Source organism: Lepidothrix coronata, unplaced genomic scaffold (genome assembly GCF_001604755.1).
Source record: "Lepidothrix coronata isolate B3197 unplaced genomic scaffold, Lepidothrix_coronata-1.0 Scaffold126, whole genome shotgun sequence".
In the NCBI taxonomy this organism is placed as follows: domain Eukaryota; kingdom Metazoa; phylum Chordata; class Aves; order Passeriformes; family Pipridae; genus Lepidothrix; species Lepidothrix coronata.
In genome coordinates this window covers 339,263-365,237 of record NW_016690306.1, presented here as the reverse complement: position 1 = coordinate 365,237, position 25,975 = coordinate 339,263, and the positions used below count along the sequence as shown (strand labels likewise).

The 25,975-nt window shown below is 42.4% G+C and overlaps 1 protein-coding gene and 1 long non-coding RNA gene across 2 annotated transcripts in view; one reads left to right on the top strand and one right to left on the bottom strand.

Moving 5' to 3' along the window:
• Positions 1–25,662, top strand: part of EXT1 (exostosin glycosyltransferase 1) — a 176,629-nt gene extending 150,967 nt beyond the window's left edge. Inside the window, exons 2-11 of the mRNA XM_017826434.1 lie at positions 720–813; positions 3,455–3,562; positions 7,200–7,319; positions 12,294–12,426; positions 13,764–13,882; positions 14,592–14,687; positions 17,602–17,691; positions 21,305–21,465; positions 22,466–22,637; positions 25,210–25,662. Of these exons, the coding sequence (XP_017681923.1) occupies positions 720–813; positions 3,455–3,562; positions 7,200–7,319; positions 12,294–12,426; positions 13,764–13,882; positions 14,592–14,687; positions 17,602–17,691; positions 21,305–21,465; positions 22,466–22,637; positions 25,210–25,395 (1,279 nt within the window). The 3' untranslated portion in view covers positions 25,396–25,662. The remainder of the gene's footprint in view (positions 1–719; positions 814–3,454; positions 3,563–7,199; positions 7,320–12,293; positions 12,427–13,763; positions 13,883–14,591; positions 14,688–17,601; positions 17,692–21,304; positions 21,466–22,465; positions 22,638–25,209) is intronic.
• LOC108502947 lies at positions 15,363–19,332 on the bottom strand. The gene is made up of 3 exons (XR_001876667.1): positions 19,126–19,332; positions 17,546–17,624; positions 15,363–15,427 (listed from the first exon to the last, which is right to left on the bottom strand). It is a non-coding gene; the product is annotated as an uncharacterized LOC108502947 (long non-coding RNA).
• Positions 25,663–25,975: the final 313 nt, after the last annotated feature.

Sequence of the window (25,975 nt, the reverse complement as noted above, 5' to 3'; positions counted from 1 at the left end):
CCTGGAAACTGTTAGGATTTGATGTGTGTTTTTTGTGAATGGTTTTGCAGTGATTGATGGAATTGAAAAAAAAACTCCAAAAGTGTCTATGAGCACTTTCATTCAGAGGAGAAGGAGTCATTGCAACTATGTGGTTAATTGCCAAAATTTGGCAGTTTATCCCTCTCACCACTCTTAACAATAACCACCAAGTGAGTCATTGTAAACCCCCATGCCTTTTTAATGCCTGCTTGATAAGGGAAGATTTCTTTGGCATAGTTTGAAATTTTTTTGCTTTGTACAAACCTCTTGTGCAGCCATGAACACAGTTCTGCATGACTTTGACTAAATCTGAATAGAAATCAGGGTCACAGAAGTGCCACAACAATGCTTTAGGTATCAAAACATTTAATGTTTGTTGTTAGAAGTCATGCAAGACTGTTTATATAGAAATGGCTCATTATTGCAAAGGCAAGATTATTTCCTTCCTTATCAGTTTCATTACCAGTCTCCCCAGCTCTCTCCCATGGTGTTTGCTCCTGAGGATGAACAAAAAGGAGCCAGGGTGATGGCTGACACACGTGCAGGGATGGAGCTAGTTAACCTGGTGGTGAACAGTCTTGGTTGGGGATGATTTTATCCAGATGTGTCTGTTTCAGCAGCTGTTTGCATTTTCATGCCCAGTTACTCTAGGACTCACCACTAATTGAATTTTCTCTTTTCTCCCCTGTTCTTGTTAGGTATGATTACCGTGAAATGCTGCACAATGCCACTTTCTGTCTGGTTCCCCGTGGCCGCAGGCTTGGCTCTTTCAGGTTTCTGGAAGCCTTGCAGGTAAGAGCTGCAGTTTAAAGCAATGGCTACACTGGCTGCAATTCGGTGTGCAATAGCAAGGAGGTGGGGAGGAGGGAAATGTGTTTCATTTCCCTGGTGGACAGTAATCCACTTTGCGAAAGCCTCTATTCATACTTCTGGAGCAATTGGCAGCTTCTTCCCAGGAGGGTCTGAGCACTGAGCTCATCTGAAGGTTGAATTGCGTTACCTCCGGGAAGAGGGTTTCCCTGGATGTGGTGAGACTGAGAGGTTGGACCGGTTTCGAGCAGTATTTTATCAAGCTGTGAGACTTCCCGTGGGAGACACTGACCTTTACAAGTAAGCCCCAGGGCAGCAAAAATAGCTTTTTGTTTTCACTTATGCCAAAACAGACCTGCTTATGCGTTGCCAGTTTTGAGATGGTACTTACTGAACATGCAGAAGGTGGCCTGGAGGGGGTAAAGCTCCAGATGGAAGCTTTACACGAAGGTGGATGTAGGCTGATGTCAGGGAGCGCACATGAATCCCCTTCAACTTTTAAAAACATTTTGGTTAGTGGTCTCCCTTTTTTGCTGTGGGCCAGCAGCAGAAGGCAATGCCAAAGGGTTCTGGAGTCACTGTGGCAGTGTGCCTGGCAGCACAGTGATCAAGCCTGACACTGGCCTACTCCAGCTGCAGGTAGTGTGACTTTTCTTTTTGGCAAGATTCAGCTCAGCCTGGGATCCTGGATCTTCAGTCAACCATACAGAGCATGGTTGCATCTAGGACTGGCATCTGGATTGCCATGGGGGCTGAAGTGGAGAGAAGGAGATGCTGAGGCACTTCTTGGTTTTAGTGAGACAGCAAATCTGACTGAAGAAGACACCTTACAGGGTCCTGCCTCTGGGAGTTCTTCTGCCATTTTGGAAGTATCCCAGCATTGACAGTAAAGCTGTCATCACATCCCTTTTCTTCATTAACCACAAAATGTCCCAGACATACTCTCTAATAGTACTGTTTACTGCAATGCAGAGCAGGATTCAGCTACCTAAGTGTAGGTATATGATGTCATTTTAGAAGCCCAGAAAGGTAACTTCCAGAAAACCTTCTGGATTTCTGCTGCTTCTCCAGAAAGTCTCCAGTAGATCCTGTATCATATCTTCCAGCCTTTTATAGGTTTCTTGGGTACTATGGATGCTCTGGACACTTGGGTTTAACCACTGAAGCCAGCACCTACTATCAGGTTTGGGATCCAAGTTCAGGACTGTCACTTACCTCTTTTTCCTACTCAGGAGGAGATTTATAGCCTGCAAAGAGCTATTCCCTCTCCAGTCTCTGGAGGAAGAAGTGAGACTGGCTTATATGGGATGACATGTCACTTCAGATCTTTCAGAAGGGCATTGCTCAGCTCTTCTCTCATCTAGTCCCCAAGTCATGCAGCTTCTGTTAGATACATCATCTCAGGAGGAGAAAACAGGGACCATACCTCACTGTACAGAACTTGGAGGCTCCGGCTCAATGATAAAATGCACGCACCATGGATTTTCCTAGCAGGCTACCAGCAGTATTCACCAATTATGATGGATTCCCAATTTCTGTCTGGATCCAGGGCACGTTGAAAGGCCTGATCCACATTAGTGGAATGTTTTAAACATGAAAACACATTGCTAAGTGTTTTCTGGTTGATTTTTTTCATGCACTGATGTAATTTCCTTACAGAAGGTCACAGTTCTTTACATAGGATAAGCACTCCTGTAATGGAGACTTGACCAGTCTAAGATGCTGTGTGTGATACATGTTACCAAGGAAGGTACAGCAGTCTTTTGGGAGATGAGGAGAGGTCTGGACCAAACTCAGAGATCTTAAGCTTAGCTTAATCCAAAAGAAACTGAACCAGAGCACAGGCTTGATACAAATCCTCTGGTACTAGTTTCTTTCATCACATCAGGAGATTTTTGGTTTGGATCTTACCTTGTGATTGAGCTGACCAGAACCTAGTAGTGATCATTTGTTTATGGAAATACTGACCTATTTACTAAATATTTACAAACTCTCTGTACAGAGGAACTTGTACAACTCTTAGAAGATTAAATAGGTTAGACAGATCATGCTGGTATGAAATAGATATTAAATGTATATGCTTTTTGTTTGTTTTAAGACATAAAGCAATTTTTATTTTTGTAGACAGGTGATGACAGATGAGTTATGTTTGTGCAGTTGCCTCTGTTTGGAGGGTTGATATCATAAAGGATAGGGAATTCACTCCTCCCTTCTGGGAAAGGTACTCTAGAATTAAATATGACCTGTATTTTCTGTAGAGTTGCATAGCAACATAATATAAAAATTAGGGGAGTTGCTCCCTGCTGAATGGTTCACAAAGCAGCAAGGGGGGGTCATGGTTTTTTATTAAATTCTCCAGTGTTATGTCTACAGCATTTAACAGTTCTGCCCTTGTCTGGCAATGTAAGCACCAGATTGCAAACTCCACTCTCCATGCAAAGCCCACCTTTCAGTGCATATGAATAAGCATAAAATGGAAAACCATAATCCCGGGGGCTGCCCTCCTGTGGATTCTGGCTTCTGGTGTTCTTTGCCGTGTTGCCTCTCCTGAGCTTGTGCAGAAAACAGGGGTCATGGTGTTGGTGAAAACGTCAGGTATCCACCCTGCTCTGTGTCCCTGCAGGCCGCCTGTGTCCCAGTCATGCTCAGCAATGGATGGGAGTTGCCGTTCTCAGAAGTGATTGATTGGAACCAAGCTGCCATCATAGGCGATGAGAGATTGTTATTACAGGTAAGGAAAAGACCACGGCCTTCAGCAGATCAGGTGATTATTGCTGCCACCATCTAAATGGACAGGGAAGATGAATCCAAAAGGTCAGGACTATAAAGGAATTTTTATCATGAAGGGATTGCCTGTGTCACACTGGGCTGTGAACTCATTTAATATGACATCATTCATTTTTTGACCTGAAGGTCATTGCAGACACCAGGCCACACTCTTAAATGCACTCCTAAACTTTTATTTTTGCAAAGAGCATGAAATCTCTTCTGGTGTGGAGCACTCGGATGCCAATCTGAGGCAGAGCTGTCCTGGTCCCAGGTGCTGTGATGAAAGATAGAATGTTTCAGAGCGGGTTCTGCTCCAGTCCTTCAGAAATAGTTTATCCTCAGGTGTCCCACAGCACTGGGAATCCTCAGGAAAGCAGATATTTTCTCTGGAAGGAATTATCACGCAACAGTTTGGTGGGAAGTTGCATCTGTCCCTGTTCTGATGTGTGGAACATTGCTTTCTGAAGCAGTGTTCATGTAACTTATCATTAGTCTTGAGATCATAGAACAAAAGTGGGCTGAGAAGTTACACATTCCCTGCTCCCTTCAGCATCTACTTTGGTTTTAAATTCACTAGGTTTATTTTTTTTTTTCAGCTACCTTAGTGGGTTTTATAGTGTGTATATATATATATTCTGTAAAGTATGTGGAGAAGTTGATGTTAGAAGTTCTTGAAAAACTGTTTTCCCCAAAGTAGCATTTGATAAATCTCCATTGCCCAGCATGAAGCTGAGTACCATGAGATCTGGAATAACCACTGAATAACCACTAAATAGCCACTAAGAGTTTTATTTATCATTGAGTTTAGTGTCATCCACAGAGAGAAGCCGTCAAAGGTGGCACCCCCAAAACAAAGTATCTTTGAAAATCTCAATTCATGCCTCTTAACTTGTCTCAGGAAGTAAATATTTGTGAAGAACTGGCCTTGCAAGCCTTGCAAACTGTTGCTTATTCTATTTAATGTGATACAAGCTACAAATATAAAAGGGCCATTTGATTTTTGCTTCTGTGGACAGCACATTTTTCTGAGCAAAATTATGTCTCTCTTTAAATAATAATAATTTTCTGATCTTCGCGCTTTCTGGTAACATGCCATTCGTTCACTTCACAGCTGCTTCCATATTGAACAACTGCTGCACCGTTATTAACAGTGTTTTTAAAGAGCTGGCAGAGGGCCTGAATGTCTGCTCTGGGAAATGTTTTTGTTATGTTACAGTTTTTCGTTTCCTGTTTGAGAGCAACTCGGATGTTTTTATTTGCATATTCTCCTCATCATAGCGCTGGGAGAGCTTAATCCAGCCTTTCTGCATTTATTTGTGCAGGGTGGTTTTTCCCTCCCCCCTACTCATTGCTGAAATGACCTTTTATTAAGGTTCTAATAATTCCAGTGTAATCATGCCAGATTAGTATTAATACATCATTTTGCCCACCTGTCTTTCTGGACAAGTAGATTAAAACTAATAGGCAAATGCAGTTAAAATAGGAGCTCTGATTTTTCTTTCCAGCTGTTGTAACAGAGCCCACACCAAGGCCTTTTTTAACCTTGACACTGTGTTTGCTGGCACTCACAAACGTGGTGTGGTGTGTAAAATCATAACTTCTTGCAGTAACCTTCACAGTCTGAGCAGCCTTCCCTTTCAAAAGGTATAGTTGGGAATGAGTATTGATTTTGTTTGTTGCTTACACACATACACACACAGACCCAAGGTTGCACATATTGCAATGAAATTTTAAGTTTATTGAAAAAATGCTGTAGTGCCACTCTGAAGTGACGTTAATCTTGTCTTCGCTGCTGATAATGTTCCTGGGTATGGCTAATACACATCTATGCAGCCAGTACAGGTAATGTTCATTATCCCTCTACTTATTGGGACACATCACAAATAGTGATGTGATCACTTAGAAAAACATGTTTCCAACTTCTGTCTTCCATACTAGTTTTGCAGGGAATATTTTACCTAAAGACCTATATTTTACTTAAAGGGTCGGTAGCAAAGGAATGTAAAGTAGCATATTCAACAATCTGACCTTTTTCTTCTGCTCCACCTTGCTGCAGTGCTAAGTCTCTCATAAGCTGTATTGCATTAGCAGTGTCTCTAAGATGGTGGTCTAATAGTTGAAGGGCTGAGAGAGCAAAGATGTTTCATCTAACATTGCACCCAATGGAGCCATGAACAAAGTGTCCATACCTGGTTACAAACTCTGCAGTAAAGAATTTGCTGATTCTTGTGAAAATTTTTTACATATAAATTCTTAAAATATCAAATTTTCTTCAGGAAAAAGGTTTCATGTGAAATCATTTGATTCGAGAACATGTGAAAGCAAATAGTGATCACTGCCACATCTCAGAATATTTTAGGAATAAGTAAAGTGTGGGAAAGAATAGGATGTGATGGGTTGCAAGCAAACTTCAGAATAAGCTGGGATACACAAGAACCAACACACAGCCCAGGTATATGCTTTTACAGCTAATGACTCAGGTAAAAGATTTATGAAAAATGAGTGTCTGAGAAAAAGATGGTCTATTTTAACGGTTGGACTCGATGATCTTAGAGGTCTTTTCCAACCTAAACAAATCTATGATTCCATTTAGAAATCAAAAAAAATGTAGGTGTAAAAGCACAACTCTTCATTGCTAGAAAAAATGAACACAAATCAGCAACGTATCCTCTATGCCTTTTTGCTGCTGTGAGTAGCCAATTGCAGTGAAATTCCCTTGGTAATCTCAGTTTGTGTTGTCCAAGTGGGGTACCGGAGGCCTTGGTTAAAGTCCTAAGTTAAAGCATGGCATGTATGTACATTAGTTTCACTCCAGTGTGGAAGAAGGATGTGGAGATAGGGAAGGATGTAGACATAAAGCCCTTGCCTTCTCATCTAGTGAGCAGTTACATTTTTTAAAGGAAAAGCACTGCAGAAAGACAATTTGGGGTTTATTTGTAAGGCAACTTATACCACAATTAATATGTGGATTTAATGGAAAGGGGGGAAAAATAAGCACTGTTTTCCCTTGTGAATAACAGGTGTTGTGGAAGACGTTATTCTTTCCACCTTCAGTAATTAATAAAATGCAGTTTGATCCACGGGCTCCCAAAAAGTGGAGTCTTACTTAAGATGTTGCTATGTTTTCCTTAGGGCACGTAGCGTTGCCATGCTGTGGTAAATGCAATTCCAGATCCCTTTAATATACTTTGAATGTGGGGATTATTGTTGAACTCTCAAGACCGGCAGGTACTAGGTTGTTAAAGTACTAGTCCACAAAGAGCTTCGTGGGATTAAAAACATGAGGAGTGCATGGAGGAGTTCCTTACTGTGCCACACCACAATGCTGGAGGGGGGCAGCTTTTTACCATAAAACAGCCAAAAACTAAAAGGAAGCAGATTTAAAAAGAAAAATCATATATTCAATGCCAGAGGTTATAAAGGGTTGTGTCTCATTCATTTTACATCAAGGCTTTAACTGTCAACACACATCTCTGTTGGACAGGAGTGCTGAAGCTGTGCAGCTCACTAATAGAGGAGAGGACTTGTCAGCAGCATATTAATTTGATGAGATTGTGTTGTTTCTAAAGCTTCTGACTATATTGCATCTTGTGTTACAGATTCCTTCTACAATCAGGTCTATCCATCAGGATAAAATCCTAGCACTTAGACAGCAGACACAGTTCTTGTGGGAGGCTTATTTTTCTTCAGTTGAGAAGATTGTATTGACTACACTAGAGGTGAGTAAAAATTATCTGGGACCTTGCTAAGCAGTGAGATTTCTGTACCTGTCCAGCTGCTTCTGTCCTCAGCTGGTGTCAGACCTTGGTTTTCATGACATATAGTTGGTCACTGGGAAAAAAGCTCGGCATCTTGATGAGTTTTCTCCCCTAAGGAAATACTTTCTTCATTATCGGAATCCACATTAGAAAACTGACACAGTGAAAAATGGGAGCTACCCAACACATGGAAAAGTTGTCATGTGTGATCTTGACTTAGCAAGGCTTTATGCTTATGAATCACTATCCTTGTCATTGGTAGTGAATGTATTTCTTAAGAAACCCTTCTGGAATTCATTTTGGAAAAAATATTACCATGGAGCTCCTCCTTGACCATTCCTTAACATTTTGATGCCTTGTGATGGGGCTATTGGTCTGGCTCAAGGAAAAAGGGGGGCTTGTAAATGCTGGGTCTTATCTTCACACGCAGGATAAAGGAAAGGCCTGATCATCCTTATAAATTATTAATAAATAATCATAATTAGACTGCTATTAGAGGGGGAGACAGATGATCTCAAATGTGGAGAGAATCCTTTCTGAATTCAGAGGCAGAGGAAAGATGAAAGGCTCTTTAGAAGTAGGGCCCAGGCTGCAATTTCAAAAGCAGGTTTCTTTTCTAATTGTTTTCCAATTTTTCACATAAATTTCTGACACACTTCTACCACTGAAAAAGATTCACTTTGTAGGGGCAAATGCACTCGTCTTATGCTTATGCTTCTGCAATACCATCCATCTTTGTGCACAGTTGTAATGCACAGTTGTAATGCACAGTTGTAAAGGTCCACATTTCCCACTGTGCCTGCTTTCCCCTGAAAACTGCAAATGAGTGCTTCTGTCTGCAGTACAGGTTGCCCATGGCTGAACTATCTCCAGCTGCTGCAAGACAGTCCCTTAGGTTTTTCTGTGCCAGTGAAGAAAAGCAGCCAGGGAACATTTGCAGAGCCCCTGGCATAGCTGTCCTCACAATGCTCCCTCACCCTCAGAAGAGCATGTCTTCATCTGTGCTGCCTGTTGGGAACTGCTCTGCATCCTCAAACTCTTCATAAGCCACTGATGAGGTGGTGATAATTATCACAGCCCACACCAGGATCAGACTCACAAAGCCGAAGACCATGTGCCATAGCTTGCAGTCTAATTAGCCCTTACAGAAGTGCTCCCAGGGACCATCAGGTGCCTCACACATCATCTGCCCCTTCCCTGCATGCACTCTGTTATCGTTAGGGATTGCTAAAAGGAGAGGGGCACACTGCTCTCCCCATTGCCCTTCCCCTGCCTGTGCTGGGACTGGTCTCAAGGGGGCGTAACCTGCAGCACCCACAGCCTTGGTGTGCATTGAATCAAGTTCCAGCGCTCACAGATGTGTCTTTAGGGCCGCTTTGGAACCCATTGGCCCACGTGGCTGCATGACTCCAAGGGGCAGCAAAACCCATAAAGCTGAAGCAGATGGGTAACCAGCAAGCTGGAGATTCCGCTCAGACTGCAAAAACTAAAAGACAAAAAACTTCCTGAAAGGCTTCCTGAAAGGTTTAGTTTAATGAAACCAATTAATGTATGCCTGGTCTTGAAGTTATGTTCTGGGTTTTTTCATTTGTTTGCAAGTGTAGTTTTGGTTTGAGATGTTTTTTGATTGTTTTTTAATTCAGGACTCTCAATTTTTTGAGACAGCTAAGAGGGACTCTGTTCTTATGAACAGATATTAATTTCACATTTCAACTTGCCTAAGTAAAGTCCTGAGTTAACTTTCCCTAGGAAAGGAGTAAAAGAGTTGAGAGCAATTTGAATCTGAAACCTGCAAGCAGTATATCATCTTCTTAAAATCTGATGTCTGGAAGTAAATTCCTAGCAGGATTATTTTTTTCTGGTAGATGTGGTCCATCTTCTCTCTGACACTGTTGTGTCAGAGTGCTCTGATGATTCTAGATATCATCAGAATAATCACTTGCCTGCTAACTGCAGTGCCAGTGTATGTCCATGTCTGAGGATAACAGCACAGAAAAAATCTTCATCAACTCAGATGTCTGCAAGGACATCACAGTCCTTTATCATGCATACCTGTGGAAACCTTAAGTCACATTTTAAGGTCCTTGATCTTCTCACAACATTTGGTGGCCTAAGCCAAAGAGCTCATAGTCCAAAACAAGAGGTTTGAATAATTTGGCCAGCAACGCCCTATAGCAGTCACAGAGGAACTGCCCAGTGCCTTGGACATGGTGTGGGATAGGAAATGATCCTCACGAGTGTCTACTGCAGGCTGGTGAGTGAGAGTGCTGTGCTGCTGCAGACACCATCCATGCTCCAGGGTGTCTGCACTTTTTCAGCCTGGTGTTCTCCAAAAGCAAACCCAAAACATCCCTGTATCCATGCACAGTGTGCTCAGCCCTCGGCTCAGGAAGAGGAGTGGAAAGAGACAGCACAAAGTACAGACAAGAAATATTGGATGCTTGACTGGGACACTTTGAAAAGCAGCTATGATTAAGGCAATATGTGAACTTTTTGAAGTGTGAGGATGAGGGAGACAAAAATATTGGACTATTAATGCATTCCAAAAAGAAAAGGGAGATCTTGCCAGAGATCCTAACCCCTTTCTTCACTTATTAAACTTCCTGTCATGCCTCATCATTGGAGAAACCATGTAGTTGCTGTCTTCTCTGCAACATGTGCAACACTGTACACTCTATATTTTAATTCCTTGGTCCTCCATGTTATCCTTTTTTACACTTTTCTCTTTCTGCCAAGTTGTCTTTTGTCCTCTCTATCCTGACAGACAGGTTTCTTATGGATCAGGAGAATGATAAATTAGTGATCTGTTTGTTAACTGTGATGAACCATCAAGGGCAGCTCCTGAGCCTGGAGCAGAACCACGTTGGTGAGGTTTGTGTGCCTCACATGCACTGCAGGCTGTGGGTGCTCCGTGGCACTGGGGCCCTGCTCCCCGTTGGAGCTGTGCTGGCTTCAGGCGCACTGAGGCGGCACTGAACAGGAACCATGTGTTTCCCCTGCAACCTTGTTGGCTACCAGCTAGTGGAAAACACTACCGTCTGTAAAAACCTCCTGACCATGTAAATTCACAGACTTCTCCTGATCTGACTGTGCCCCAGTTCTGAGAAAGCAGGAGGGAGGAGCTGTAGTGTTTAGGCTTTGTGGTAAACACTCAAAAATATGTACTTTCTAGGTTCTGTCTTTGTTTAGTGGCATAACTTGCAGATGGGCAAACAGCAGTCATTGTCTGTGGTTTTTCCTCTCCCCACTGCCATGTGGGAGATCTGACAACTGATATACCTAACTTACCAAACAGAAATATTCAGATACATTCTTGTCAGTGATGAAATTACAGTCCTACGTCTGTTATTCAAAAAAAAAAGAAAAGAGTTAAATTAACTCACTCATGTGAGTGAATTACTGCATATTAGCTATGGTAATTGGCTGTAGGCAAAATTCAGACAAGCATGCACTCAATCAACATCTGCCCCAGTTTAGCAGTACGTATATTACCACCAGCAGTGGATTGTCTAGCACAATGTAACTGGTGTTTTAATCTTTTCTTGTCATGGCAATCAAAAATTCCAGGAAAACCACTGCTTGTGGCAACACTTATTCATGTTCTGTATTGACCAAATGTCCCTGAACTCAGCAGCTTACAGAGTTTTGAGCTTGGTTAGACTCCAGCAGCTGCTTTTTTGCTGTTTGTGGTGAGTCTTTTTGCTTGCTTTTGGTTTTCTTACACTTCACTCCAGCTTCAGACACATGAAATTTCACCTAGATACGCCTATGTTAAGGCCAGACAGGTTAGGAGACCAACATGTTCTTGGCACTTGAGCCCTGTGCACTGCATAAACTGTCAGTTAAGTGAAACATTGGGACATCACGGAAGACGAGCTGCAGAAGAAGGCAAAGCATTCCTTAGCCAGCCTGGGAGAAAATTCATTCTTCACCACCTCCTGGCCCTTTGCAGTGTCCCATGTCCAGACCTGGCAGCTTCTTATGCTCTGAGGGAAGGCAAATCTGTAAGAACATGTGGCTCAAGAGCCTACTGCACTTAAAAAGTTGCACTCATGTGGAGGCTGAACATGTCCTGTTATAGCTTCCCGTCACTGAATCTTGTTATCTCTTTGCAAAAAGTTTAAAAAAATTCCCATCAGTGTAAGAACCATTCTGGTTCTTGCAATCAGACATCTGATATGAAGCAACTGTAATTAGTTTCATAAATACATATTAATTGTATGAATTGTATGGCCTTGTACTTTTTTTTTTTTTGGCTTGTGGTATTCTAGATGATGAAGTAGATGATCTAGCAATCTGTTCTGACCTTAAAAGCCTAGGAATCTATGTTTGTGGCCCTCTACAGAGACAGACAGTAGTTGCCAAAAGATCTTTTTCTGCTTCATCCAACAAGGAACTATTGCAGAACTGAGACGTGGAATCAGCAATGTATCTGAATGCTAATATCCCTTTATAATTAAGCAAAACCTTATAATTAGTGCTGCCTGATTTGCTGCAAGTCTTTGTGGTTTTGAATGCTCTCATTATCTCCAAATAATACCTAGCTGTGTAATGCCATCTTCAAATAATTATCATCTGTGAGTTCTGGGTAGTAAAACTGACAATGAACTAATCAGGCTTACAACTGCTAAGATACTCTAATAGACAAAATATTTGACTTGAAATATAAAATGCTATAAATTGTGTGGTCCCCACGTCCACAGAGACTAATGAGATGTTCTGAAACCTATGGCACACAGCCTGAGCTGCTGAAGTGGTGTCAAGAGTGTTCAGGTTTTGAGTTCTTTTAAGAGAGATCAAGGAGGAATGTCTAGTAATTTGTGTGCCTCAGCTTTTTGCAAAATGGGTGATGATTCCAGTCAGCTGGAGTCCCTGAAGCTTCTACTAGTGACTATGATAGTCTATTTAAAAATTATTACTTCTCTTGTTTTCCAGATTATTCAGGACAGAATATTTAAGCACATATCACGTAACAGCTTAATATGGAACAAACATCCTGGAGGGTTATTTGTACTGCCACAGTATTCCTCATATCTGGGAGACTTTCCTTACTACTATGCTAATCTTGGTGAGTGAATCCTTGCTATAATGTAGTAGCGTTTGGAATTTCTAGTGGAAATTTGGAATTTAGTCTTTGAGTAGCATGTGCCAAGTGACTTGCCATTTGTTTGTAGTTAATGGTGCCTTTCGTTTATCCTGTCTCAGTCTTTCTTCCCTGCCTACTGTAGACTGGAATGTCTCTGACTCATCAACATGCATCATATGTCTCTCCCTTGCAAAGATTTTTTAAAAAAAAATCTATGTCCCTTCATACTTTTCAGTTGCTGGTAATGAATGCCTGAGTTGCTGATGCATTCATGGCCTGAGGGGACATAAGAGGAGTAGCTTTTTCCTTTCTTTGTTTATTTGTGCTTGGCAAATTGGAAAAGTGGTAATTTACCCATGACACTTGTTACTGGAGTGCACAGTTGGTATGGATTTGTTCTCCATACGATGTGTCTTCATATGGATCCCACTAGAAGGAATGAATAGGGCTTAGGTTCATGGCTTTTTCCTGGAGCAGAGCTTGAACAATGAGTTCTGCAGGCAAATGTGCCTACAGGCTGAAAGGCTGAAGTGATCCTGCTTACCATACTGCTGCTACTTTTGGCTCAGCCTGTGCCATCCCACTTCTGTGGATCTGTACTGCTCACCTACTAAAAATTCACAGTTACTGTGTTAAAAAGGGGGGAAGAAGGTTTCTGTGATAATTTTGATGAAAAATGACTGTGACCCCACACAGATGAATTTAGATGAGGTTGAGAGCGTTAATGAAGGATAGACACCACTAGGATCTGTTATTTCAGGCAGAAAAGGAAATCATAGTGAGACAAAAATATCAGAATGGAAGGCAAGCAGAATTATCAGCTCAGGAGGTAATCGATGATGCATGTGGAGGGGAATCAACCCAGAAAGAGCAAAAATCTGTCAGAGACTGTAATGGAACTGAGGAAACTGAACAAGCTTCTGGAAATTATGGAGATAGCCTGTAGAAAACACCGAGCATCCAGAGCCAGGTAGTAAAACAGAGCCTGTGTCAGGGACATTTGACTGAACAAACTAGATGTCAGTATTATCCGTGGGACAAACTGGATGGAAGAAAGAGATTGCAGGACATCTCTGGAAATAGTGAGTAAGAAAAGGCAGTGTCTTGGAGTCAGGTATTTCAGAGGGTGTGGGAGTTAACAGGAAGTGTGATCTCCTCATCTGGTATCCTAGTATCTGAGATGAAGGAACATGGCCTAAAAAAACATGGCAAGGTTTACATTAAGTGCACATTGTTTTTTCCATCTCTGGAGTCCTTTAATCTGTACTAACTGGGGCGGTTTTGTCTTTACTGAACACGTATGTATCTCTTCACTTCAGGTCTGAAGCCTCTTTCCACATTCACTGCCGTTATCCACGCAGTAACTCCCCTGGTTTCCCAATCTCAACCTGTGCTGAAACTCCTGGTTGCTGTAGCCAAGTCCCAGTACTGTGCACAGGTAAGCAGCACTGTTTGGCTGTCAGTCTCAACAGAGAAAAACCGCCCTGCCAAGAATGAAGAGCCTGGAGATTCAGCCCTGTTTCAATTCTGATGTTTCTTTCCTCCGAGATTTCTGCTATCTGTGACCTACATGCATGGGAAACAAAAGTTCTGAGTATAATGGGAGTGGAATAGAGATAGTAATTAAACCCTTTTGTTACATGAGACAGGTAAAATAATGACTGCACTTTAAAGATCAACATTGTATGTGCTGCAAGCTGCAAAAGGATGTCTGTGTCTCAAGAGCTGCTGTGTGATCTTCCTTCCTCCTGCTGTGGCTCTTAGACTTATCAGTGCCAGGATTTTGGCTTCTCTAAAAGAAACCCTGGGGAGTTCAGTAGGAGCACCCTCTTGCAGTAGAGTGTCACAAGTGGTTTTGCCTTTAATGAGAACCAAAATAAATCAGTGACATCCGTATGACCTGGCCGAGACAAAGACTTCCCAAGTTCCTATCTGGTCTATATTTGCCTGAGAGGATGTATATTGTAAGTAATCAGGTTGGGTGAAATTACTGTAGGAAGTGTTATTTTTGTACATATTTGTACCATTGTTTTTGATTTTGAAACTCCTGATTTGAATTTAACATGTCTGTCTGGAGATCTGGGACCTTAGTGTTTGGACTGCATTGCCACAAAGGTCTCTGATCATGGTCCAATACTCTCTTTCAGATTATTGTTTTATGGAATTGTGATAAACCTCTCCCAGCCAAACACCGCTGGCCTGCCACTTCTGTGCCTGTCATAGTTATCGAAGGAGAGAGCAAGGTAGGTGGAGGGAAGCACAGTAAAATGCTGCCTATATTCTCTGATGAGATAAGAATTTATTTTTCTGGCTGCTTTGGTGAAAGCTTCGTAGTTCCCAACTATGTGACAGCTCCTTTCTATTCCTTAGCCTTTTGTACCAGCTTGGTCACAGATTTGTGTTTCATGCATGGGCCCTGTGCTCACAGAAGTCATCAGCATGGCAATTAATGCCTTGAATCTGAGATTCACAGATGGGACCCAGTTTTGAAATGTGGTCCTGAGAGTAGGTAGTGCTGATCCCATCTGTGGAGATTTCTGCCTTTCTGCAAGTGCATGAAGGTAGTGATGCAGCTTCAGCATTGAGTCTGAGCAGTCAGATGCAAGACTTGGGAGTCAGCTGTGAACTCAAAAGCAGAGGAAAAGATGAGAACTAGCCTTTGAAAAGTACCTTTTCTTATGGTCTTGTGGGGTACTGATGCCAGTGATGGGGTCTTACCATCAAAAAAAAAAAGGAAGGGACAAGGGACGTGGGACAGTTGTGGGAGCAAAATCACCACATCATCTCTTGCTGTGCAACACACATTTGTTTGTACTTTCACAAAGTCAAAACAGACAGCATCAGATGGGAAAAGAATGGGTTTTTAAAATCCACACTGATGTGGATTATTCCTTTACAATGAGAGAAGCAAGACTTGCCTTGAGACTCTGAAACAGATTTGGGCTGGTCCCCTCTGCAGTCGCTGTCAGCTGGCTCTTGAGCTCTGCATTGGCAAAGGAAACTTTAAGTTGCTTTGGCTGTACAATCCTATTTTGAATTTATAATCCTCTCTTTGGTCTTTTCCCCCTGTCACCTTAACAAGGGGAGAGAGAGAGCCCTGCAAAGTTGGCAGCTAAATGCTATCACCTTAGCTAGCCATGTAAACAGTATCAGGAGAGTTGCTGCAGGGCCAAGAAAGGCTATGGTGATTTCCGAACCTTTTGATTGTTCTGGGTTTTTTTAATTTTCTTTTTGTAAAACTTGCAGATGTGAGATAGAGGAGAAAATCTCTGACCAGTTCTACAGTGTTTGTAGAAATTGGCCCCAGGCACTGTTTAGATTCCAAGTGAGTCTCCTGAGTACACAAAGGTGTGTTTATACTGGACAGTCTCTTCCCTCTAGTATCCCAACGTATGCCAAATGGCTTCATGCGTGGAAAGCTGTTTGTTTGGACAAAGCTTGTAGAGCCAGAGCAGTGCAATTTAAAGGTTTCATAAAGGAACTGCTTTTCATCTCCAGACTTAACTGAAACATACTGGCAGGCACATTACTCTGTGCGGGTGATCGCAGAGGTCTGCCTTTACCTAACCTCAACTCTTCCCCATGAAATCAAGAGATATTATCACACTCATTTTACAAAAGGTAGCTTTAGCTATGAAACAAATACATGGCTAGTCCCGACTGTTGTACTATTTGACAATTTCACATGGTCTGTGAAAGATCAGAGGTGAGAATGCAGGTCTCCTGCCGGCTGTTTGCTCTGCATTGCCTTAGTGTAAGCAAAGCAAAACCATCAACCTCAGCCAGATCTCGTACCAGCTACCGCCTCCCCAGAACAAGGCCATTGTAGCAATGAAGAGATACTCTCCAGATAGACATTGTGAACATCCTGATTATGGAGACAGAGCTTTCTCTGAATCAAGGCATAGATTCCGAAGACTTGCTCCCAAACACGTTGCAGGGGATGCAGAACTGACAATGTCCATTATGAGAGATGTGTAAAACTCCTCCATGTCTCTGTTTCCATATAGTGGTTTCCTCTTACTGGTCTCGACTTTCGTAGTGTTTTTTGGCTTAATGAATAGGAAAAGAAGTCTAGTGACTAGCCAGACTATTTTTCCTAGCAAATGAGGGAAAAAAATCGTGTTGTGTCCTTGTTACATCAGCTTTCCAAAGGTGCTAATTAGTCTGCTAAAGAAACCATATAGATTTTAATTTCATGCTATTATCTTTTTGATCCAGCTTTCCCATCTATTTCCTGTTACTTTGAGGACCATGCTACCATATCTTTCCAAAACTTATACTGCATATAGGTTTTATATGTATAGAATGGTTTGGGTTGGAACGGACCTTAAAGATCATCTAGTGCCAACCTGCCTGCCATGGGCAGGGACACCTCTCACCCTAGACCAGGTTGCTCAGAGCTCCATCCAGCCTGGCCGTGAACACTTCCAGGGATGGGGCATCTACGGCTTCTCTGGGCAACCTTTTTCAGTGCCTCACTACCCTCACAGTAAAGATTTTTTCCTAATATCTAACCTAAACTTACTCTCTGTCTGTTTGAAGCCATTCCTCCTTGTCCTGTCACTCCATCTTTCTTGTGGGCTCCCTTCAGGTACTGGAGGATCACTTAGAATGTGACTTCTTAAAAAGCTACAACACCTATATAATTCTTGATGCAAATAAAACTCGATACATGTGTTCTATAGCATATTCTCCTTTTCTGACAGGGAATGTTGCATCATCCTGGTACTGTAACATCCTTCACACACAGTCTGGGCTGCTTGGTTTCCCAGCTGCGTAGCCTTATGAATGCTGCAAAGTCCTTCTCAGTGAGGGACAGTCTTAGCTACCAGGGAAAATGTCCTCTCCAAAGAAGCTGTAGGTACATCTAATTCTCAGTATGGACCATTGCAGTTTCTCACAAAAGGAAAGCACCCTGCTCCAAAGAGGGAGGTCTTTTTGGAAATTACTTCTCAGACAGAAGGTGTAGGCTGACTGCTGGGGTGAAAAAATGACACTCTTTCACTCTTGAGCTGAAGAGTCCTTTCCATCAGACAGAAATATGCCATGTACCTCAGACAAGAGGAAATAAGAGTGAGGAATAAAATGGAGTATTTACCTTGGAACTGAGTAGTGATTTTTATTTTCTCCCCTTCCTGCCTTGGATACCCACAGGTTATGAGCAGTCGCTTCCTGCCCTACGACAACATAGTGACAGATGCAGTGCTAAGCCTGGATGAGGACACCGTGCTTTCAACCACTGAGGTAAGGGTCTCTGTCATACTGGGAGACTGCTTGGCTCCTGGGCTCAGCCTGAGCACAGCAGATATGCTCTTCTCTGGGCTTTGCCAGTGAGTAAATGTTATAAGATTTCCTGCCACACTCCTCAAATTTAACGTGTTGCACTTGTTTCAGCAATGCTGCCACTGCCTGCCATCAGAGGAGCTTTTCGCCCTGGTTAATTGGCTCATCATTAGCATATGGTTCTTCCGTTCTTTATTATTTTAGTAACATAGCTGCAGGCGGGTGTAGGCAGCCAAGAGCAGTCAGCTTTAATATTCTGTTCTCACTTTTCTGATTGGGGTAGCTTCCCCCCCTCCCTACATTATCAGTAGGGTGTAGGTGGAGAAGGAAGGGTTGTCAGCAGCAGAGGACTGCTATCGCTCTAAAAGACAGCAGTGCCACCCTAATGCAGGATTTCACTGAGGAATGTTCTTTCACCATTGTGTCAGCCCATAAAATTGGAGATCTTTGCTAGTTTAGGTCCTTGAGTGTTTGTGCCAAGAGCAAGATAGCACTAAGAAAAGAAAAATACTGTAGAAAACCAATTTTTACAACTGGGATGAGTATTGATTTCTAGAACCTCTTCCTGAGAACCACAAGGGAAACTGATGACAGTTTATATAGAGTGCAATATTTGGGAAATACATTATTAATGATGGCCAGGGAATAGCTTGAAAAACTCGGTTTTCTTTTGTTTTCCCTTTTTTCCCCCATGTTCATGGCCATTCCCCTCTCCTCACTTCACCTTTATAAAAATGCATTTTTGTCAGTGGTGGAGATGCTACCACTACTTATATATCAGTGAAGAAATGTGTAACATTAATCTTCAGTCACTGCTATATACCCTGTGATGTTACTGAATTTGTTCTAAATTGATGAAATTGCAACTGCTCTTCTTCTCTGTGCGGATGTTGTGCTGTGGTTAGACTGCTCCAGAAAGAGCCACAGTAGCCCTCTTTTGCTTCACAAATGGAAGAAATAGTTGACATTGAACCTATTTCGTACCAAGGTTACACCTTGATAGTTTCTGCTAGATAAGAAAGAATATGGGTGCTGCCAAAGCACTTGTGTGCAAAGCCCTGCACAGCCCAGTAAAAGGCATTAATCCTAGGACTGGAGTTCCTGAGCAGGTTGTTGCTCAGGATGAAGGGTCTCAGCTGCCTTGGGGACCATGGTAAGACCTCTCAGGGACTTCATTGCCCTGAGGGGGTATTTACAGCAATTCCATGTGGATTTCATGAGGATTTGGGGCTTTGTTTTGTTTTAACTGATACTTATTTGTCATCCAAACTTTGGAATCATTTAAGCTTCTGGAACACATATGAAGTAAATAAATAGTGTTCCTCATTCCTCTTGGCCGTGTTTTACCCTAACATTCTGAAATGCAAATATTTGTTGTTGTGTGAGACAACATACATGTTTCTTTGTGGCTTCTTCCCTCCTGTGAGCAACTTGCAGTTGATCCTGTGTGTTTGTGCAGTGGCTGTTTGCTCTATGAGCTCATGGCCCCTGTGCTGCAGACAGAACCAGCTGGCCAGCTCTTGCCGGCCCCCACCTTGCAGCTTTGGCGTGTCTCTGCCAGGGTGCCCGGGTCAGCAGCTCTCCTTGGTGGCTCTCCATGAAGAGCTGGTGGGCCTCCATTGCTTCACTTCCCCCACTGTACAGCTTATGCAAATGCGGTGTGACATTTCCTTTGAAAATGGCTGCTCATGGTGCTTCAAGGTCCAGAGAAAGCAATTTAGGAATGTGGTCAAATACAGTCACATTCTCATTGAAAGGAGCAGTCACCAGGCACATCCTCTGGACTGTCCAGCCCTGGGGTAGTAAAGGTTTTCCATCCACAATGGAACAGCGCGTAATTGCTCTGTGACGGGAGCTGTTCCACATGCGCAGAGGGATGTGTGCGTGAGTCGTAATCTGAAATCAGCATGGGTCAGTGATCCGGAGGTTTAAGAGACTGGCAGCTTGGCTGGATTTTCCTGCTGATCAACTGAGAGTGGCAATGCTGCTGGAAATTATATAGGATGAGAACTGAGGGATTTTTTTAATAAAGGCACTTTACTCTTAGGGTGGTTGCTTTAGTGTGTCTCCCTGGTACAAGGACAGATAGTTGAAAGCACAAGAGAGGGCACTGAGTGCAGAAGCTTTATTATTTATTTAGTTTGAGATTCTCAGACTTCTCTAAAGAAAACAGATGTCACGTTTTATGGGAAAGGCCTTTATAGGGGAAAAAACTCTCTAGTTCTTTCATGTGGTATTGATCAGAACTATCACAACGGTAAGTGGTTTGTGCACATTGTCTTTCTAGTTGGCCTCAGATTCCTTGAAACAACTTTAAAGAAAATATCCAGTCCCTAACTTTGTGTTCCAGTCCATGTGTGACTCTTCTGTTTCATAAAAACACTTGTAAATGTGAGAAGTCTGACAGTAATCAACACGAAATGGGACTGTTCTCAGAGAAGCTATTTTTTATCTAACCTCTATACCCTTGACTTTGGCTGCTCTCCTGGAAGACTTTTCAAACATTTTTGAGCAAGGTTTTAGGTCCCTCTGGTACTGGAGCAGCCCAATGTGCAGCGCAGAAGCAAAGCTCTCATTTTCTTGGGTTTGACTAGGACAACTAGAATCATCTTTAACTCATTTTAAAATAATTTTGTTCTAGCTTGAGCTCCAAATCTAAGCTGAAGTGGAGGGACTGCCAACCAACTTGTTGTAGTTACCAAATTCTTTTCAAATATAATGCTGACAAGGTTTTTGCAAACTATCCCAGTAATCCCTTTCCTAGTATCACCAGGGTTTGTTTGGTGGGATGTTGGGGTAGCAGTGTCCTGTCACTTCTCAGTTCTCAGAGATTCGAGTTATTAAAATTGTTACGGCAAGACAATGTAATAGAAAACCACCATTGGCAGCATTTGAGATCCTCTTGTGGCTCATACAGTATCAAGCATTTTTCTTAAAGTTTAGGCTCTTGATGCCATTTAACTAAATGGGAATCTTGTCTTTCTCTTTATTAAGCAATTATGTTGAACCTTTTCGGTCACGTAGACACTCCTAAAAGTGTGACCAGCGTGGTCTTCAGAACGCTCAAAGCAGATGAAAGATATAATTGGACACCACACTGACTGCCTGTTTTAATCTCACTAAGCCACCTTTACAATTTAAAGTATTTGACTCCTGATTTCCCAAGCTTCATGTTAACAGTGCTGAAATGTAGATGAGATGCACAAAGACGTGCAAAAGTTTCAGTTTTCCACATGGCTGTTACCTCTTGGTATTGCATCGAAGTATAAATACATGCACCTACACCCATTCTTTTTGTAACTTGAAAAGGTTTGATATGTAAAGGGCAAGTTTGAAAATGTTAATGTAATGCTGTGATGCTCTAGACTCCTTTTAACAGGAACCATTAAAATGTGCATAATTATAGGGCAAAATGTCAAGCAGTCAGTTTAATTTACTGATGAATATATAGAATTAATGTTTTGCAACAGTTCCAAGATTCTGAATTGCGAATTAGTGGCAAGGTAATATTTTGTTTTGTTGACATTTGTTGAAACAGTTTTGGTATTCATTTGGCCTGTGCCTTTGTCCACAGGTGGATTTTGCCTTTACAGTTTGGCAGAGCTTTCCAGAGAGGATTGTAGGGTACCCTGCGCGCAGTCACTTCTGGGACAACACTAAGGAGAGGTGGGGGTATACCTCCAAATGGACTAATGACTATTCCATGGTATTGACAGGAGCTGCTATTTACCACAAGTAAGAACCTGGAGCATCTGCTGTCCTCCTTCTGAATGAAACAAAAAATAGTAAAGAGGGGGGTGAGGGGGTGGGGTGTGAAGAACATTCTTCCGGGGAGGGTCAAAAATGGAAAGATAATAAGTCTACTTTTTATGGGGTAATAATTTAAGTTCTTGGTTTAGCTCTGGGGATCTGGTAATCATTATTGCGCTTGTTGGGTCTCTTTGAAGTCACTTGTGTTTTGAGGCAGTCGGACTGCTCTTTTTAACATCAGGAATTACACACTTCAAAGAGTTCCCGAATTCATTAAGATGCTTGGCTGAATGGCCTGTAGCATAGCAGAAAGGAGGTTACTTCCAGACCAGCTCTGGGTATGTGTTGGCTGACAGCTGCAGAATGCAAAGTCTTCTGGCTACTCTAGAAATGAAGTACAGTGGACACATCACAGTTCAGCATATTGCAGCATGTTGGAGAAACCCCCTGTCGTTAGGACTTCATCAGACCAAAGTCCTCTCTAGATATTAGGAAAAAATCAGAAAATTTTGGAATATCTAATCTACATCCCCAAAAAGGAGAAGACAGGCCATAAGGGATAGTGTAGGACCAAAGGAGAATAATTTCAACAGTAAGAACAGCAGTAGACCACTTTTACTAGAGTTCTTTCCAACTGAACAGTTTGGAAAGAAAAGGTGGGGGATGAATTCATCAGTGTTGTCTGTCACATTATAGCAATACGGGGCTCTCTTTCCTGCTTGTCCTTTATCTTGATGCTTAGGTCTGCATTGTTTCTTTCAACCCAGTTACCAAAAAGGTGTATGTTCTGTTTCTCCATGAACACTGACTTGATGAGAAACTGATTTGTTTTCCCTTCTTGTTGGAGGATGAGACTAAAAAAGGATGTGGTATATTGGGAGTTGGCTGGAAAAACTTGTGTCTGAACTGAGATAGAAATTTCCTGGACCTTGTGGTACCTGAAAGCCCAGTGACTTGTATTAACAACTCTGCTGTTGGTTTCCAGATATTATCACTACCTGTACACTCATTACCTGCCTGCCAGCCTAAAGAATATGGTGGACCAACTGGCCAATTGTGAGGACATTCTAATGAATTTTTTGGTGTCAGCTGTGACAAAATTGCCTCCAATCAAAGTAACACAGAAAAAACAATATAAGGAAACCATGATGGGACAGGTATGTATTCACAGCATATTTTAGCAATGGGGATGAACTGATAATATAACGGGTTTGCTTCTAAGTTAGGCTTACAAAGTAATACAATTCTGTTAAATTTTTTTGCAGTTTTTATTTTAGCAGAACTGTAAATAGGGTGTGGATATGCTTATTATAATGAGAGAAAAGGTAAAGATGGCAAACATCTACTGTGGATGCTGCTTCCCTTCATAGTTTTATCACACAGTGTTATACACTGTGATTCCAAACTCCTGATGATTGTGGTGACTGAATTTCAGTTAAACTCTAGTTTTCTAATTAAATTTTCTAGACCTAAGACCTAGCCATGGAATACTAGAAGCAGAAGTAAATTCTAGAAAGGTTTTCTATTTTTTATTATTATTAATTAATATAATGTACCAGGCTGTCCCTGTGCTATTTTAAATTATATAATATGATTCAAGCACTGACATTGGACTGTCACAACAGAGGTAATTTGTGATATGTAAGCGGTGTTTTCCGACAAGGAACATTTTGTCCCACAGCCATGCCATCACTCACTAGCAGTTATGAAATGCTTGCTTTAGATCCTCTTCCATTTACTGGATAAACCGTCTGTCTTTACAGAAATGGAAATACCTCTAGTAACAGGGATACATGGTAACCTGGGGGCACTTGTCTTCCTACCCTGTGTGAGAGCAATGGGAGGAATAGGAAGTCCTGCAAAACCTGCAAGTCCTGAACAGCCTCCCATCTGTGGTGCCACGGTGTCTGTGATTCTCATTGCAAACAGTGCCATGATTACTAGGGGGCAGGAGAAATAAAGGGCCCTCTATTTTTCCCTCACATTTCCTCCTATTAGCGTTACTTGGATCTTTGACTGGGGAGTGACCATGACAGTTTTTAAACTCCCTTATCTGTATGTCACTGCGCTTTCACCTGAGGTATAGGTAGCATTCAGCAATTCTGACTCATCTGGGTGCCCAGGAGACCTTCTGCAAACAAGAAGGTGCCATCCAGAAAGTACCTATTGCTTCCAATTTCAGCTTCACCTCTCCACTGGGCTGTGCTTTGGCTGTTTGGCAGAGCCTGAACACTCATTTTTCATCCTACAGCGTGGGTGACTCGAGTCAGCCATGAACTATAACTCTCTCCTAAAGACAAGTTGTTCCTGCAGCTTTGGGAAATGTAATGGACCATGTTCATAATTCCTTGAAAGACAAATAAAAAATTAACATAACCTCAGTGTTGTGACAGAGATTAATAGTCGTATGGAAATTCACTGTTAATGGCCAAAATGTCTGCTATAATCCTCCAGCAACAAGCTTTTACTTGCTCTTTAGTGGCTTGGTATAATCAGGAGGCTGTAATCAATGCACATTATAACCTACCACTTGAGCTAAACTGGACAGGCCTTGGACAAAGATCAAGTTTGATACCACAGTCATTTGGCAAGTCCTTGACTTTATCTGTTTCTTCATGTTTTAATTTACATCCTTTGACTTTATGAATTTGTATTTGTTTTTAAACTATAGTGGAACCATAAGTGCTATAGAGAGATGCATGGGAAGTGGCACAAAAAAATTCTTAGGCTCTCAGCATTCATACTTTATCTTAAATAATAGTTTTATTATGTTTATAAATGCTCTTTAGGTACAGATAAAGAATAACAACATCTTTAAAGCTGTCAGGACATTTTTTTTCTAGAGCTGCTGAGTTTCAATGGATTTCCACAAGGATTATAGCTGCCCTGAACTTTGGAAAATCAGGCCACAATTTTTTGCATGTATGCAGTCAAAGACCTTGGGTCTTTTCCTTGGGTCAGAGTTTAGCTTGATGTAGTGTGGAACATCAGTTAATTTTCTTTGTCTGTGAGACAGTATTGTCTGATGATGCACTGGCCTTGGCCAGTGGGATTCCTGGAAGCATCCTGCTTTTCTCTGCAGGATGTCTACACCCATGAGTAATGCCAAGCACATAAGGGCTTCTGCTGAGCTCAGTTAAAAGCTGGTTGAAATTACTTTTGTATAAATTTCTGCAGATCTAGACTGCAAACGTGCAGTTTTGACCCTGAGAAACTGTAATAATTGTTTTCTTCCTATGGCTGAAGACCATGGGCAGCTGTTGGGCTGGGCTTGGGTGTGCACCTCTGCTGAAAAACAGTGGCCTTCTTGTCTTTCTTAGTGGTTTTTAAGTACTTGTTCTATCTCTGAAATAACTGGAGAATTTGAAAGAAAGAAGAGTTAGAGATAAGGTGAAATACAGTGTGATGAACTATGGAAGGGCTGCTCATGGATGTCATGCTCCAAATCAGGCTGGCTCATGCTTGAACTCTGGTCATCACGCTGCACTGCTCTCTGCTCGTTTTGGAAAGTTGGGGGTGTCTGGCTCACCACTGCTGGCTCTGCAGTGGGCAGGGTGTCCTTCCCCCTGTTTGAACCCCCTGAGCAGATTTTAGCCGCCACAGAGCCACACGCTCCTGAGCCCCAGCACGGCCCGGCACCACGGTGTCAACCTTCCCACGGCACTTGCCCTTCTCGCCATCCTGTTGTATCATGGCCAGTGTCTGATCTCTGCTCTCCTCTCCACACAGGCATCCCGGGCCTCGCGCTGGGCCGACCCCGACCACTTCGCCCAGCGGCAGAGCTGCATGAACACTTTCGCCAGCTGGTTTGGCTATATGCCGCTGATCCACTCGCAGATGAGGCTCGACCCTGTCCTCTTTAAAGACCAGGTCTCCATCCTGAGGAAGAAGTACCGAGACATTGAACGACTCTGAGGAGCGCTGCTGAGGGGGCCGAGCCACCCCCTGCCAGACTGTGCCGCTGACAGCAAGCGCCCGACCCCGCACGCGGCGTCCTGGCTCCGGGGCGCGCTGCTCCGGACTGCGCCGAACCGCCCGGCAGGCTGCTGTCGCTGAGACTAGGTTGTGTACAGTTTCATTATGGAACATTAAATAATTATTTTTGAAATGATTGCTATGCAGGTTTAAACTTTTTTAATGATCAAAAAAAAAACCCTATTAAAAACAGAGTTCTTTCTTTAATCAAAATTGTGTTGGTTGTGAATATTTCAGAGCTGCCATTTCTTTCTTTCGTGCATTTGATTGTCAATGCAATTTTCATTCCTTTTCCCCTGCACAGTTAAACGCTGGAATCTCACGGAGACAAAATGCATCAGGTTCAGAAACAAACTGAGCACAAGCAGGACATAACCGAAGTATTAACATTTCTCATTTACTGCTGACTTTTTAGTTTTTTGCCTGTTTTCCCCAAGCCAGTAGGAGCCACTGCGGCTAAACTCCTTTGGACACATGGAAAACTGGAGAACCGCCAAGGAACCAGACAAGAGGGTAGATC